Raw genomic sequence first — 17,841 nt, 5'->3', positions numbered from 1 at the left:
AGTGTCTGCTAATAACAACTGACAGAATTAAAAAGGAGAGGCCGGCGCCATGGCTTAACAGACTAATCCTCTGCCTTGTGGCGCCGGCACACCGGGTTCTAGTCCCGGTTGGGGCGCCGGATTCTATCCCGGTTGCCCCTCTTCCAGGCCAGCTCTCTGCTGTGGCCCGGGAGGGCAGTGGAGGATGGCCTAAGTCCTTGGGCCCTGCACCCGCATGGGAGACCAGGAGAAGCACCTGGCTCCTGGCTTCGGATCAGCGCGATGCGCCAGCCGCAGCAGCCATTGGAGGGTGAACCAACGGCAAAAAGGAAAACCTTTCTCTCTGTCTCTCTCTCTCTCACTATCCTCTCTGCCTGTCAAAAATAAAAAATAAATAAAAAGAATTAAAAAGGAGAGAAGGATCCCACATGGGAAGGGGGATACACAGCAGACTCATAGAACGGCAGATGTCCTAAACAGCACTCTGGCCTCAGAATCAGCCCTTAAGGCATTTGGATCTGGCTAAAAAGCCCATGAGAGTATTTCAGGCATGGAAAGCCAAGACACTGTGGCAAAAACAAAACAAAAACAAAACAAAAAACAAACAAACAAAAAAACCAAAACCTAATTGAAACATCTCTGTGAGTAAGATCCCAGCGGAAAGAAGGGGCCATCAAAGAAGGAGATACCTTTCTCTGAAGAGAGGAGAGAACTTCCACTTTGACTATGGCCTTGTCTAAGTCAGATTGGAGTTGGCAAACTCAAGAGGCTTCCATAGTCTTGGCAACTCATGACAATAGCCTCAGGTGATTACCGATGCCATAAACAAGAGTGTCAAGTGTTAAATCAACAACAGGAGTCACTGTGCACTTACTCCCCATGTAGGATCTCTGTCCTTAATGTGTTGTACTATGTGAATTGATGGTATAACTAGTATTCAAACAGTACTTTATACTTTGTGATTCTGTGTGGGTGCAAAGTGTTGAAATCTTTACTTAGTTTATACTAAATTGATCTTCTGTATTTAAAGATAATTGAAAATAAATCTTGATGTAAAAGGGATGGGAGAGGGAGTAGGAGATGGGATGGTTGTGGGTGGGAAGGAGGTTATGGGGGGAAAAGCTGCAATAATCCAAAAGTTGTACCTTGGAAATTTACATTTATTAAATAAAAGTTAAAAAAGAAATAAATTTTAAAAATTAAAAAAATAAAATTCAAATTATTCCCATTCAAAAAAAAAGTACAATGCATAAGATTAAATACACATATTTCTCAATTAGGAAAGATAATAACTGAGAGTAATCTAATGGCAAAGCTGGCCAAGAAAATGAATTATAAGCCATGATTCTACTCTTGCCTGGTGGTAGCCATACTTTAGTCATTAACTAGGAATACCAGCAACCCTGTGGGTCCAGTGTTTTATTTTGTTAACAGGGGAGACCTGTGCAAGTCTAGAAGTCATTGGGTAGGATCCTGTTAGGAGAGAAAAGTGAGTAATGGTAATGGTAATGGTAATGGTAATGGTAATGGTGTCAGGTACTGAGAAAGTGAGTGGAATGGGCCCAAGGCATAACCAGAGCTAGGTGCCTAAAGCAAAAGAGAATCCTTCCTGTCTTGCAACAAGGAGGAAGTAAGATGGACTGGAGACACGTTTATTCTTCCGATATAGGGAGATTCAGAGACTGGCTGGCTGTTGTTTTCTGCGAGCATTTTCTTTGTGTGTGTGAAGTCAAATACTGTATCACATGCTGAGAGGGTAAGGACAGGTGGAGGTCATCTATAACAGTAATTTTTGAGCATAAACAAGATTGAAATGTCTACAGTGCGAATAGGAGAGTTGGCTAATTGGAGAAACCCATTAATTGCTGCGCAGTGTCGTGTCCCCATTGGAAGTTTGTGGCTATGGCCTGCTGAGTAATTTTCTCCAGTAGATTTTGCTATTCCCAAGAGAGTACAAATGCAGTCATGCAATATGTGCCTTTTTTGACTGATTTCTTTCATTTAGCAAAGTTCTTTTAATGTTCATCCATGTTATACCATGTACTGATGGTTTACTCCTGTTTACAGCTGGATAATATTCTATTACATGGATATGACTCATTTTGCTTGTCTACTCATCAGTTGATGGACATTTGGGTTGTTTCTACTTTTAGATATTATGAATAATGCTTCTATAAAAATGTACACGTTTTTATATACACATGTTTTCATTTATTGAATTATGTAGGTGGCATAGAACATAATGAGTTCACAGATTTAAAAACAAAACAATTTTCTTAATCAAAGCCTCAAATATATACTGTTTTCTAGGTGACCTAGAGACCTGGATGCAATGAAGACTAGGGGCAATACTTTGGCCCTAGAAGGTCCTGGATGGCTGAGAAGTAAGTGTAAAAACAGATTCAAATTGGTGATTTACGACATGTTTGGATAAAGACTTGCTGGGAGAGTTAGGAGAGTGCCTCTGTTTTCAACAGTGAGGGTTGAGAAAAAGCTCAAACATAATGTTTTTTTTTTTTATAAAAGATTTATATATTTATTTAAAAGGCAGAATTACAGAGAGGCAGAGGCAGAGAGAGAGAGAGAGAGAGAGAGAGAGAGAAAGGTCTTCCATCCGCTATTTCACTCCCCAAATGGCAGCAATGGCTGGAGCTGGGCTAATCTGAAGCCAGGAGCCAAAAGCGTCTTCCAGGTCTCCCACGTGGGTGCAGGGGCCCAAGGACTTGGGCCATCTTCTACTGCTTCCCCAGGCCTTAGATAGCTAGATCGGATGTGGAGCAGCCAGGACTCAAACCGGCACCCATATGGCATGACGGCACTGCAGGCAGTGGTCTTACCCGCTATGCCACAGTGCCAGCCCCCTAAAATAATGTTTAACAACAGATTGCACATAGAAAGATTAACTTAATGTGAATGTCATACATTACTTTGCTCAACTGAAAAAGGTGATATCTGGGCTTTGCAAATTTGCTACCAGGGAACACTCAAGCATGAAGCTGTCTTTGCTGGGGAAACAGGCTGAATTCCAAGCCAGTGACATACTGTGTCACCATGGGCCAGAGTTAGGCGAAACTCTGAAAAAATGAGATAATTATAGTCTGGTTTTTTTTTTTTTACTGTTATTAGAAAATAATATCTATGAGTGACATTTAAAGACATCACTAAGATGGGAAAGAAGCAAAACAGGTATAAGAAATATATTAATATTACAATTTTTCATGTTATAAATCGATAATTGACAGGTAAATTAATGTGCAAAAGATTTTAATTATAATTGGTATTATATAAATTGGCTTTAAAAGTATAAGAAATGTTCAAAAGATCTGTTGATACTGATAAATTTGAATTGTTTTTTGACTTTGAATTTGAGTTGATATAAGAATTAGTATATTTATTTAACTAAGATGTAGTTTTGAAATTGGTATGGTTTTGCATGAAAGTTAAATTATTTGTCATTGTGTGCCAATTTCAGGAAGATTATTATTTACTATTTGGTTCAATTACTGGAACATTTTCAAATTTATTTGAAACTAACATGTAAATCTTCCTTTTTAACTGTAAAATTTTGTGAAATCTACATACAGATCAGATATTTCAGATGAATATTGAATGTATAAATTGAGATGTTTTGAGTGGTAAAATACATCAGATTTCAAACTTAGTTTTAAAAAGGTAAAATATCTCAATAATCAATTTTTACATATTGATTATATGTTGAAATGATAATATTTTGTATATATACTGTGTTGAGGGCAATATATAATCATATAGGCTAATTTTAATCATTTATCTTCTTTTAACATGGCTGCACAAAAATTTTAATTATAGTTGTGGCTTGTATTATATTTCTCTTGGGTAGGGTTGCTGAAATCCCTTACTGATACATTAACAAGCAAACAAAAACAGGTTAACTTTCCTGGCACAGATATTAGAAAAATGCAAAACAGTTTATTTTTGTCATTAGCCTCCAGTGGGAAATAGTGCACATTTACAAAATGTGAGTGTAGTGTAGCATAGTAAATAAATATATTCAATGGAATTAATATGTATACTGACACATTTCAAGGTTGTAGAAACACAAGTGAGAAGAGGTGATTCATGTGAAAATTCAGATGCATTTGGCATTAAAATATATGGTAAACTAATGAGAATTTTATATTTATTAAATGACAGTAATTCAAATTGAAATGGTTGTTTTTGCATTTATGTGCAAGATGTAGAATACTCTGCCATTTAACAGTTTTGCAAAAAGAGAAATTTCTTTCCCAATCCATGTGCTAGTTAAGTATTATATACTTCTATTTATTACCATTTGATAAGATATTAATTTTGTAAGTGAAATTTAAGGCCCATCTGTTTAGTGAGAGATTTGCCCACTGGCTTGAGAGGAGCAGTGATTATTTTAAACCTCCAACTCAACCACCAAATATAAACAAGTATCTTCTCAGTTAGTATTTATCCTAAAATAATAGAAACGTGAGTAAAATCTGGAAGACAGGAAGGCTAAATAAAAGCATCATTTTCAGTATTTTTTTTCCCAAAATGAACCAAAAATACATATAGTGTTTTTCTTGGAGTATAAATATTATCTTTTAGACATTTCAAATTTTTTGAATGAAATTACTTTTCAAAAATCTTTTCATTAGAACTATACCAGGTTTTGTTCGTTTGTTTGTGGTGAAACATGCTCCAGAATAATTTGGTTTGCTCTTTAATGCATGCAGTTCTTTTGTAAAATATAAAATGGAGAGTCATAATTTAATAATGTTCTAGATCCAAAGATAACTGAATTATTTTTTAAGTGAACAAAAACTTAACCTCTTTATGGAAACAGTATAAATATCAGTCATATTCAAGTTAGCATTAATTATAGAAAACAGCAGAAAATAGAGAATTAATGGTGAAGAGTATGAGAAAAAGAACTTATTTTCAAAATTAGATGGAGGGTGTTTGTCAGTCTCCAGCACTACTGACATCCTGAGCTGGGCAATTCTTTGTTTGGGGCTGGGTACATTTCTGTACATTTCAGGATGTGTAGCATCCTCTCTACCACGAGATGCCTGTAGCACTCCTTCCCCTTATGACAACCAAAAGTGTATCCAGACATTATCCTGGGAGGCAGCATCATCCCAGGAGGAAGTCACAACAATTAGGCAACTATTGCTGTAGCCTTTGCAACCTTTGGTATAAGTATTTCATAATAATATTGACTCTCATTATTATCTGGGTATTCATTGTGCTAGTGCATATTCAGGAACTTCAATAACTTAAGGAAAATCAAAGGGGTCAACATGGGCTTTCCTTAGCTTAGGCAGCCCACAGTGTCTTCTCAAGGCAGCCATAAGTGTGGGGTCTGTAGAAATCATCGGTGGGGGAAGGGTGGCAGGTCAAATCCCGATGGACTTGGGTCAGGAGGGTAAGTCAGACAAGCAGGATCAGTAAAGGATAGGGTGACCTTGGCCAGCGGCTGGTTGGGGCCCTCCAACTTCCTGCTATACCTTCAGATTCCCAGACTGCACGCCCTCTTTCTTTTCTTGCTGATAGGAGTGTGCCAGTGTGAGAAGTGTAAGAAGCACAGGATTAAGGCATTTCTTTGGAGGAAGGAAGAGATGGTGATCTGAACTGGACACATTAATTTACTGATCTCTGTCAATGTACACTCTTCCTGTGTTTGTAATATTTTTCCTTTTAACAAGATTTTCCATCCTCCTTCCTGGAAAAATGTAAATGTAAAATTCTGAGGAGGAAAAAGATGGGGTTTGCTAGGGAAAGCATTAGAGAGAAAGTCATTCATACTACTCAGAAAAGGGGACAGAGGTTCTCCTCCCCCAGAAGACAGGTGTAGGAGTAGCCAGTTCTAGTCTACAAGTGAGCCAGACAGCAGCTGCACCACAGCCTGGAATGCAGGATGCTCTTGCAGGTTGTAAATGGGTCTAATAGAACTGTCTTAGAGGAGATGAAAAGGAACCGGAGTTAGTGAAGAAGCTGACCCTTACTGAAGAGTAGGACCAGACTTGACATCTGGATTAATGAGATGCGTTTCAGGCAAACTAAGCAGAACAGCGAAGAATAGGTCTGAGCAGAAAAGCGATTTGTAGGGACCAGAGCCCTAATGACCTCGAGAAGGGGCAAAGCCGAGAATTGCTCTCTGTGCTGTCTGACCAGAGCCCAGGGAGGAATATCTGGGAAACAGCCATTAAAAAAAGTCTTTCCATTTATTGATCTTGGTGTAGACTCCAGCAGTACAAATATAGCTGCAAAATTTAAGTTAAATTGTTTATAAATGGGAGGCATGACTACTTGTGCCACACCCAGGGAGGTGAGTGAGAAGCAATCTCTGAAAAGGGAAAGAACTCCACGGGCTGGTGACCTGTGTGTCCTGTGGGCCTCCGAGGTCCTGAGGCCCTGCACAGCCCAGCATCCTGTATGCTCTGTGGAGGCAGGTCTGACACCCAGGATCACACAGGACCAGGACTACATGGGCCCCTGGCGATGTCTGGTCAACCCAGCTCATAGGCCAGTGTGGGCTGCCTGGTGGGCTAGGCATTGGAAGCCCCTGGACAGAAGACTAAAGGCTGATCTCATTTATTGTATAACATACTTTTTTCTATTTTTAGAAAATTTCTGGCTTCCTCAGTGTTTAATATTTACAGTTCAGCCTAGTTTGTTTACATATTGTTGTACTTGGCATTAGAATACAGACCAACAAAGCTGGAGTTTGAGGCGGGGAGGTGTAGGTCTCCTAGAAATACCACCCAATGGGAGAAGCTGGGCCTTGTGTTCTGTCCCCCTCTTAAAGACAGGTAAACAGGAACTCAGGAGAACAGCAGTTGGCAGCTGAGAAAGAAAATCCCATGCAGAACTTGGCAGGGCAGGGAAAGGGGAGTTGGTTTGGTACTAAGGAATGATCCTGAGAATTTAAGTGACTGAAGATGCTGGGATAGAATACCTTGGGGAAGTGAAAGTCTGTTCAGTTAGTAACCTCAAAAAAAACATTTTAGGATGGAGAGAGAATAAAGTGGGATGAAGAGACGGGCCAGTTGTCATTGAGGAGATGGAAGCAAGAGGCTGGATGTTGAGGGTGGGAATTAAACCTAGGATGAGAGATAGAACCCTAGAATATATGTTGTTTGAATATATCAAGTAGCTGGATACTCATGAACAAGATGTTCATTTTTAGTAGGAAAATAAGTAATGATCAATTTTGCTGAATGCGTATAAGCTTCTTAATTATAGTAAGGAGTAGAAAGAAAGAAGATTGTTGGGTCAAGAGAAAAAATTAATGCTTGGAGAACCCATCAGTCATAATGTAAGTTACCTCAGAATGCATTTGAGGCCAATGCTTGGCAAATGATTATGATAAGGTTACCAGTGATAAGTCACAGGGAGTAACTCCCATGCCTTTTCCTGAAGTTACTAAATAGTTGAACTTCTCATGATTTCCTGGACCTCTCATCCAGGATTCCTTGAGTCAGAGAGGCACAGGGTCAAAGAAATTACAGGGTACAGAGGGTGGTGTGTGGTTAAAGGGCCATGCTTTTCAGACATAGAAGTCTGTATGAGAATCTATTATACTCACTTCCAATGCATATTATGTCATTATGGAACCAAAGTGCACTCTGATGAGGCAAAGTACCTATGAGATTAATTACTTTCTTCATCAAGTGGGAATTACTTACTAAGGAAATATGGACTGAATTTACACATATAGTAGAAAATGAGCTTTCTATAATCCCTATACCTGTTGAGTCATCATTAAACAGAACATGGACGATACTAGTTGGATGACAAAAAATAAATTCTTACTTGGCACTGTCTTTGGTACATTTTCAGTTCTTGCAGGAGCTTCTGATTTTCGTCTTGTAACTTATTCCTGCTTAGTGCTATTTCACTCACAGCTGATTTTAGTTTGGCAATAATGAATTCATCTCTTTCATTGGTTTCACAGCTGGGATCTGGGTCACATATCAAGCGAGGAATTTCACAGCTGCTGTCTTCTATGCTCTGTGCTTTACCATCTAGTTGAGTTTGGTAACTTTGTGCCTGTTTCTGAGAAATGTAAAAACTCTAAATTCAATGAAGAATATCACATTTAAGCATTAAATGAATGATAGAAAACAACTGGCAAAAACTCAGTTAAGTATGTTACTATATAGTGAAGGTTGGCCTTTTATAATTAAGTCTCTCTTTGTCATGAAATCTCAATTTTAAATGGTTGAAGAGAAAATATGCTTGTATAACATTGAAGCAAAGATCTAGAGCATGGAAAGGTCTGCAGATTGGCCAGTTTTATTAAGCATGAATTAAAGTCTAGAATCTGTAAAAGAAGAAAATTATGAATTCAATTACACAATAGTTGAAAAATGTCTCTGATTTAAAGCAAAAGAAAATAGAAACAACTGGATTATGGAGAAACAGCTGTGAAGGCAACAACAGGGGTTAATCGTTGCTAATGTACAATAACTTCTATACATCAATAAGAAAAAGACAACACTGAAGAAAAATAACCAGAATATATGGAGGCAATTCACAGAAGAGGAAATGAAAAAGGCTAAGAAATATGAGGGCATTGTCAAAAATTGTGTATTATGAAAAAACTTTGCATAGATTTTGATTTTTGAATTGAAATAAATTTATCTTTTCGTTTTTCACATGCTTTTTAAGTCTCTCATACAAGAAGAGGTGATTAGTCTTTTACAAGTTTGGTCAGCAAGTCAAACAATCCAAGATTCTCTTAGGACCTTGTCCATAGGCATGCAAAAGGTGTTGTCTAATGACATAATGACAATGACATTTTAAAAAGCATCATCCCTTGAGGTATGTAGACTAAATTCACTATCACAGATAGTTCATGAATTGGTGACTATACCCACCATTGGCTCTATTCTATGCATTTTCACTTGGTTAGCATTTCTATCTGTAAATAGATTCCATGCTGAATGGCAAAGACACCAGTATGTAACTTTACATTCAGAGGTTAGTATTAAGTAACATACCTGGAATTGATTACACTTCTCAGATAATAATTTTTGCTGAGCATCTAAAGAAACTAGGTGAGTCTGATATAGTATCTCTTGCTTATCCCATTCTCTTGATTTTGCTCTAAATTCCTTTTAAAAAATGGGGGAACAAAGATAAATTGAAGAACATTATTCATTGTGAAGCACAATGAATAGGGTTTCTTTTATTTACACCTTCATTCAGAGGGGAATAAAAAGTAAGTTCATTCTTTGCCTATTAGGAAAATTATAAAAATTAAGTATCAAATCATTCATATTGGATTTATTAGTCTTCTAATTTTTGCTAGGAAAATATGGAATTTATAACTTAGTCCTTGTACAAAAAGCATTAAATATTCTATTTATTAAAAATATTATAAGTTCCTCTGAAAATTGCTATTAATAAGCTACCTTCCAAACATCTTTTTTCTTCAATTAATTACTTTCATTCTATTTACTCATACCAGAAGTTTTTTCCCTCCTTCTATTCTCTATAATCAGTCGTTAAACTTGTTCCCTTGCAAGGATAGGGAATGATAATGCGCGTGAAACCATTTGGTCTGGCTCTGCCAAGGCAACTGCAGGTGGGACTCGAAATTCAGGAAGTCTATAGCAGGCTAATTTTTAAGTTGATGATTTTGTATGGCCTGTAAAGGATGTTATAAATATGCAAATAGCTCTTAGTAGAAAAAAGGTTCCCCAGCCCTGTATAGAGTTTAGATTTTGCCACTGCTTGGACTGAATATTTGTGTTCCCCCATCCATGCCCCAAATCCATGTGTTGAAGCCTAATTCCCATATGATATTATTTGGACTGGGGGCCTTTGGGAAATGACTAGGCCATGTGAATGGAACCCTCATAAAGATTAGTGCTCTAATAAGAAGAGATATGAGAGAGTTTTTTTCTGTTTCTCTATTTCTCTCTATGAGGATATAAGCAGACAGCCATCTATAAACCAGGATGAGGGCCGTCACCAGAACCTAGCACTCTGAACTTGGACTTTCAACTTTCAGAACTGTGAGAAATAAATGATTGTTGCTTAAGTCGATTTGTCTGTGTTATTCTGTCATAGCAGCCTGAACTAAGATAGTGATGTGGCTTTCAAAGTTTCTGTCCAAGTCCAACTCGATCTTGGAAACAGAAAAACCATTTGAGGTCTTGTGCAGGGAGTATCAGTTGGGTTAACCTGGGAAAGAAGCAGTGGCACTAGCTTTATAAAGCACATGCAGTTCTTTGACTTTTCTCTGAAGTAGTACAGTCACAGAGCATGATTATCTCTTCACGACTTAGTAACATGAACAAAAGGCGTGGTACTGGGGATACCAAAGAGAACTTCACTCTTCAATGTTGCCTAGGGCTGGCCATTCCTATTGTTCTGTCCAGGCTTTAAGCAACTGAATGTGAAGGGCTGTGTATTTTATTACTTTCAGGTTGCTCACAGCGCTTGACAGAGTGTCAGATACTACTTGTGTTCCATGAATGCACAAACAAAAGCATAGTATTAACATCTCCTGGAATTTAAACATTTCTCACTAGACTTTTCAAAGAAAACAACATGGCTGAAAGTAGACTTTACAGCTCCTAAGTTCATGACCATATACTGGTGATGTGCTGTGAACATGGTGTAGATGTATTGATGTTTCCAATTATCAGTTCAGTAGAACTTATTGAGTAACTGATGTCCACCAGGTACTGTGAAGAGATGAAAATTCAGAACTATTTTATAAAAAGATTTTTGAAAGGAAAAATATCAAGGAATACATAGTAAAGTAGGGAAGTGTACATATGAAAGCAATTTTACAGTGTAAGTACAATAATATTGTTACATAAAAGCCATGCAGATGATGCTGTGATTATCTCATCTATTTCCTACAATATGTTAAATTGGAACATAGTTCATTTGGCCAGAGTGATTTGTATTCTTTTGAAGAGGATTGAAATGACTAGATTAGTTATGCTGGAAAAAAAAAACATACTAATGTAGATAATAAAAGCTACATCTTGCTTAAAATGAGAATAACATAGTATTTAATATTTTCTAAACTGAAATTATTTTTAAAAACATTTGGGTATATTTTCATTTTATAAATCCACAAGTCCCCAAATAAGTGGTGAAGGCAGGCTATAAATTAGGAAGCTGTTAGGGTAATTAACATGACCTAAAATTGAGGGATGATATATATGGTTGAAGAAATAAGAATAAAAATCCAAGGGCTGGCACTGTGACATAGTGGGTAAAGCCTGTGGTGCCAGCGTCCAATATGGCTACTCCACTTCCAATCCAGCTCCCTGCTAATGCACTTAGGAGTGCAGTGGAGAATGGCTCAAGTTCTTAGGCCCCTGCCGCCTAGGAAGAGGCTCATGGCTCCTGGCTTCAGCCTGGCCCAGTCCTTGCTATTGTGGCCATTTGGGGAGTAAGCCAGAAGATGGAAGATTCTCTCTCTCTCTCTCTCTCTCTCTCTGTAAGTCTGCCTTTCAAAATAAATAAATTTTTTTTTCAAAAAATGTAGACCTCCCTTCTAAATATATGAGACTGTCTTGTGATGTACACTATCTTTACAAGGAAAAATGAAGGCAATCCTTTAAAATTAATTGACTTTGATTCTGACATCCAACAATATAAAAACTGGTACAGGAAAACAGGATCTTCAAGTAATAATGCCAAGGTTACAAAATTAGGCTCAGGTAGAAAACAGCTAATGTTTTCCAATAAATATGGTCTATATTTTAACATTTCTATTTACTTTTAATTTAGAAAGGAATCTTTGTAGCAAGATGTCAAAATTTGGGCAAGATTGACTTATGCACTTCGTATCTTTTAGATAATACAAATACTCAATGTCGCCTACCCAACAACCTCAAATAATGCTGAAAATAAATATCTCCTAAAAGGCTATAGAGAGAGACACTTCTTACAAATACTACAACGTGAATAAATGAGGCGGGCATCCCTGCCTTCCTTGGTCTTATTGATGTCTGCCTTGGTCTTATTGACGTCTATAGTTTCCAGACTAGAAAACCAGCATAATGTATCTAGTAGTCTGGAACCAGGAAGAAACCTATAGGACTTCACAGGGTTTTGTGGAGACAGGAGTTGTTAGCCTAGGTTTTGAAGGTCGGTAGATTTCCCTAGAACTCCAGAGTAAGTTCTCCATGGCTGGTAATCCTTTTCTGGTTCGGAGTCATTAAAATTACTGTCCAGTGATAAACAGAAAAATACTGTTAAAAGTGACGAGGTAGTCTTTGGTGATTACTTATGCAAGTATGTTGGGGACTCTACAAACCTCCATCTGTAGGAGATTTTGAACTTTTTATTATGAAAGTTTTATACTCACATAAAACTAGGGAGTAAAACAACCCCTGCCCCATGTGTCCTTTGCTGTTTAACTTCCACTGACATAGTCTATTTCTCCTTATCTCTTCAACCTTTTTTGTTAGAATATGTTAAAGTGACTTCCAGACCTCATATATTTTCAACCTTAAATGCTTCACAGTGTGTGCGTGCGTGTGTGTGTGTGCATTTTTCTTCCACAGCCACAATGTCACCCAACAGATGCTTTTAACACCATCTACTGATGAAAAACAAGGGCATTTCTGTGAGGCTTACAACTTTGCCCAACAGTCATGCGGCAAATTAATGCACTGGTCAAGGCCTGTTTTATGTTATAAAGTATCATGTACTTCCACTACTATAGACTTCCTCCTGTATTATTCCAGTGTATACGTGTTTGTCCCAAAGTAAAAACACTTAACAGGAGCCAGCGCTGTGGCATAGTGGGTAAAGCTGCCACCTGCAGTGCCAGCATCCCATATGGGCACCAGTTTGAGTCCTGGCTATTCCACTTCCAATCCAGCTCTCTGCTATGGCCTAGGAAAGCAGTGGAAGACGGCCCAAGCCCTTGGACCCCTGTACCCGCATGGGAGACCAGGAGGAAGCTTCTGTCTCCTGGCTTCGGATCTGCACAGCTCCGGCCATTGTGGCCAATTGGGGAGTGAACCAGCAGATGGAAGACTGACCTCTCTCTCTCTCTGTCTCCCTTTCTCCCTCCCTCTCCCTCTCTGTAAATCTGCCTTTCAAATAAAAATAAATAAATCTTCAAAAAACAAAAACAGAAAAAATGAATCACTTAACAGCAAACTTTGATAAAAAGAGGTATAGGAATTCATCTGTAATTATGTAAGATAAATTGTAACTACATAGTGTGTTTGAAATTTTTTTGGATGGTACAAACATATCAAAGCAGATGTTGCCTCTAATTTGCACTATAATTTTTCCTTTTTAAAAATACTATTTATTTGAAAGGCAGAGTTAACGGAGAGAGAAGGAGGAAGGAGGGAGGAGAGAGAGGGAGAGGGAGAGGGAGAGGGAGAGGGAGAGGGAGAGAGAGAGAGAGAGAGAGAGAGAGAGAAATCTTCTATCTACTGGTTCACTCCCCTAAATTAGGGCTGCAATGGCCAGGGCTGGGTCAGGCCAAAGCGAGGAGCCAAGAGCTTCATCCAAGTCTCCCATGTGGGTGGCAGGAGATCAAAGACTTGTGCCATCTGATGCTGTTTTCCTAGGTGCAGTTGCAGGGAGCTGGGTTGGAAATGGAGCAGCCAAGACTCAAACCCATATAGGATTGCCAACACGGCAAGTGGCAGCTTAACCCACTGTGCCACAGTACCAGTCCCATCCACTATAATTTCACAAGACATGTTTTATGTAAATATTTAGTTCCCTAAATTTAGTTCCTTAAATTTAAGTTGTGCACAAAGTACTTAACAAAAATGTAAAGCTGTTTTTTAAAATATATATGAATGTGGTTCTCCCACAAAATCCCATAAAAAAGTCAACAAAATGTGTATCCGTGAGTAAAGTCAGCTCTGTTGGTGAGAGAACATGTGTATTGCAGTATACATGTCTGGACATCTTCTATGAGACCAGTATGTTTTTGAGGCTAGTCTGGTTATATCAGAGCAAGAGCCAGGGAGTAGGAGTGCCAGCTTACTGAAACTAATTTTGTACCCAGAGAAGTGTACAGAGGCACAATGGGTGAAGCCGCTGCCTGCAATGCTGGCATTCCATTTGGGCACTAGTTCATATCCAGCTGCTCCATTTCTGATCTAGCTCCTTGGGAAAAAAGAGGAAGATGGCCCAAGTGCTTGGGCTTCTGTACCCATGTGGAGGAACCAGAAGAAGCTCCTGTGTTTCCCCCTCTCTCTGTAATTCTGCCTTTCAAGTAAATAGATAACTCTTTAAAAAAAGAGAAAACTGTATTATTTAGTAGAATGTAAAATTTGCAGCATTTTAAAAGATAACACCCAAGAGCTCTCAAAATAGCCAGAATTTAAGGCTATGATCCCAGGCTTTTTCTTTCTTTTCTTTCTTTCCCTCCCTCCCTCCCCTCTTCCCTTCCTTCCTCTCTCTTTCTTCCTTTTCTGATCTTAAAGGTATTTTGCCTGAGGACTGTTAATTGGAGAGTAAGAAGATGCAGTATGAAATGTGGCAATGACAACTAGATAGGCGATGAGAGGCAGAGGGAAGATCTGAACTAGAATACACGAAAGAGAAAGGAACAGATCAAAGATCGCATAGAGGTGTCCAGCGTGGGTGATGGCGGGGCTATTGCCTATCAATGAGGAGAAGAAAGTGAAATCACTGGCTGGGGTGGAGGGTGCTGGGGTTTAGGGCTCGAAAGGAATGAAACCGAGTGGCACAGCATAAAAGTCTACTTGAGGCCCATTAAAAATCATAACTGAGCAGCCCTGGAACCTCGGCTAAGGTTAGATAATAGGAAATTACAGCAGACTCCATTTGCGATTCCATGACATGAAGCAGGAACACCAAAGAACACAGGAGAGGAAATGGGCTTTGTTTTTTCCAAAGTTGGAAAGCGGAGGGGTCAAGAGTAAGTGCACCCATGACACCTTTTTAGAGTTCCAGAGTTGAGAAGTTCTGGAACATGTCGGGCAAGTTAATTGGACTGGTACTGTGCCTTTAAAGAAAAAAACCCTGCAACTTCAGGCCCTGCTCTGAAGAGGGTTATGAGGCTTCATTGGGATTTAAATACCTAATAGTTAAATGGCCATTAAAAGATTTATTAGATATTCCCTTTAACTGACCCCAGGGGTGTCCTTCAATTTCACTCAACAGCTGCAGTTTCTTTGAACTTTTTTTTTTGGCTCTCCCAAAATGCTGATATATATATATATATATATATATATATATATATATATATATAGTATAAATCAAAGTGATGCTTTAATTCACTAAGTGCCTAAAAGGAAAGGTGCACTAAGACAATATATTCAGTGAGAAGTTGACTTGTATACTGTTTGTTACCACTGCTGTACAGGCCACTGCGTAGCTAGAAACACAGCCCACAGCCATGAAAGCAGTCCTTATACACATGAAGAAACTAGGAACTGGATCTCACCTCCAATTTCTGGTTCAAATTGCTCATTTCAAAGGGCATTTCTTCTTTGTGTGGCAGCTCTTGTCGTCGAACTTTGTTTTGTTTCATCTGGTGCAATCTCAGTTTTTCAAAGCTATTTGTTAGTTTGGAAAACTGCAAATAATAGAAAATACTCATCTTTTACTATTACCAGTTATTCTAACTTGATTTCACCATATTTCTTTTCTTGTGTACCTCTTTGGAAATGTAAGTCATGATTAGAAAGTGCAGTTAAGCTTAAATGTTCCAATTAGTGAAGATGGAACCAGTTATTAAAATTAAATTATTGAAGCTGAACACGATTCAGCTTTCATGTAAATTTGGGACTTCATTAATTGCACAGTTAAACAATGATTCACCTCATAAATGTTTTGTTCAGTTTTGTTTTAACCGTACGTAGCAAAGCTCAAAATTGGAAAAAACAGGTTCTTTTCTTACTTTTATTTAGTGCCATCTTGTGTTGACAATTTTAATTTCAGTAACTCAATCTATAAAATAACCAGCTTATATTTTTTCCAAGAAAACTAGACATTTAAGACACGAGCTATGTCAAGCATATATTCACGCTGATATAACTTTAAAGTCATTTACATCTAAAAACTGATTATTTTTTTACTGGTAAAACTTTCAATAACGGAGATGTTGTATTTTTCCCCCATTTCTTGTTCTACCTTTAAATAATAGATTAAAAGCAGCATAGTGTAGCAGCATCTGTGAGGAAACTTCTCTCTGTTTTCGGAAGTTTTTTGTTTATACTTTCTATGCTGAGATAATTATAGGCTCACAGGAAGTCACAGAGTCACTACAGGGACATTCCAGATCCTTTTCACCCCATTTCCCCTGATATTTACATCTTATTGAACTAGGGTATAATATCAGACTCATGAAACTCAATATGTGTATAGCTGTATGTCATTTATCATGTGTGTGAGTCTGTGTGCCCACACCACAACCAAGATGCGGAGCTATTCCATCCCCACAGAGATCTCCTCCCTTTAACATCACTCACACCCCTCAAACCCCGTCACTAATTTGTTTTCCACCCCTATAATTGTGTTATTTTAGGAATGTCGTAAAATGGAATCATACAGTTTATGACCTTCTGAGGATGGATTTTTTTTTTTCACTCAGCCTCCCTTGAGACTCGTGAATATATCAATTCTTCATTCCTTTTTATTACTGATAATAGTTCATGGTATGGATGTACCATAATTTTCTAACCATTCACATACTGAAACATTTTGATTGTTCTCAGTTTTTGGCTATTACAAATAAAGTTAGGAACAACTGTCTATACTGTACCTGATAGTAAATTTTTTTTGTAATTTCTTCTACTGAGATATAATTCACCTACTATAAAGTTCACCTGGATAATATTCCACTGCATGGATATACCATATTTTGTTTTCCATTTATCAACTGATGGTCATTTTGCTTGTTTTCATGTTCAGATATCATGAATAATATTGCTATGAACATTTGTGCACAGGTTTTTAAATGGATATATGTTTTTACTTTTCTTGGGTGAATACCTAGGTGTGGAACTGCTGTGACACATAGGAACTATAAATTTAACTTTTTTTAAGAAGTAATTACAAGTTAACATTTATATAAACCTAACATAGGGGCAGTGTGATGTAAAGGGCAGAAACTGTAAAAAAAAGAAATCAACTGGTTTAATCATTTACAAAATGCAAACCTGCATAACAAGCACCTTAAGTGAAGCCAAGAGATAAACTGAATATTTTGTCAGAGACCAAAGGCAAAAAAAAAAATCCTTTGTATGATTATATAGACAGATGTTGCAAATTAAGAAATGCCGAACTACCTCACAAAATGGAAAAAAGCGATAAGCAAGTCTCAAAGGAAATACAGATTAAATAGACATTCTAGCACTGATTATAACAGTGAGAAGCTAGGAACATATGAAATAATAATAAGCAACCAACTAAATAAATGATGGTATACATATCTATACCTCAGAGTATTATATAGTATTTTAAAAAGACAGTAATGTGTTTACTGCTAGGGGAAATGCATCCACAAAGATCGACATGTAGTTTTTAACTGTCATTAAAAAAATTACATATAGTTTAATAAAAAGGGGTATCAAAAGAAAATTGTCTCTATTTGAGACTATACTTAAAATTTTATTTTCTATATTTTCTTTATTCTGTAATGAATAAGTTTTGTAATGACAAAGTATTAAAAGTTAGTTTCAACAATAAAACAATAAACATATTAAAATTTCTAGCAGCAACTTTTTTTTCTTCTCCAATTCTTTGGAATTCAAAATTTTTAACTTCTTGACCTAAATATATATCAAAAAGCATATATATATCCCCTTTTAAAACTCAAAAACCAAAAACTCAAACACCGAAATTCCATAATCTCTTGCAGTAAGGGGAAAATCCTCATTAGGACAGAAC

At 37.5% G+C, this 17,841-nt stretch overlaps 1 protein-coding gene across 3 annotated transcripts in view; it reads right to left on the bottom strand.

Annotated features, from left to right (window-relative positions):
- DEUP1 (deuterosome assembly protein 1) overlaps window positions 1-17,841 on the bottom strand; it is a 96,055-nt gene that overhangs the window by 42,054 nt on the left and 36,160 nt on the right. Inside the window, exons 5-7 of one of the 3 annotated variants that reach the window (XM_062196861.1) lie at window positions 15,395-15,526; window positions 8,976-9,089; window positions 7,786-8,028 (exon numbers count right to left, since the gene is read on the bottom strand). In XM_062196861.1, the coding sequence (XP_062052845.1) occupies window positions 7,786-8,028; window positions 8,976-9,089; window positions 15,395-15,526 (489 nt within the window). The remainder of the gene's footprint in view (window positions 1-7,785; window positions 8,029-8,975; window positions 9,090-15,394; window positions 15,527-17,841) is intronic. The other 2 variants (XM_062196862.1, XM_062196863.1) reach the window with 2 other exon arrangements.

The sequence above is a fragment of the Lepus europaeus genome, chromosome 7, assembly GCF_033115175.1.
Source record: "Lepus europaeus isolate LE1 chromosome 7, mLepTim1.pri, whole genome shotgun sequence".
In the NCBI taxonomy this organism is placed as follows: Eukaryota; Metazoa; Chordata; class Mammalia; order Lagomorpha; family Leporidae; genus Lepus; species Lepus europaeus.
Note: the sequence above shows the minus strand (reverse complement) of the source record. Positions and strands in the feature narration are given on the sequence as shown.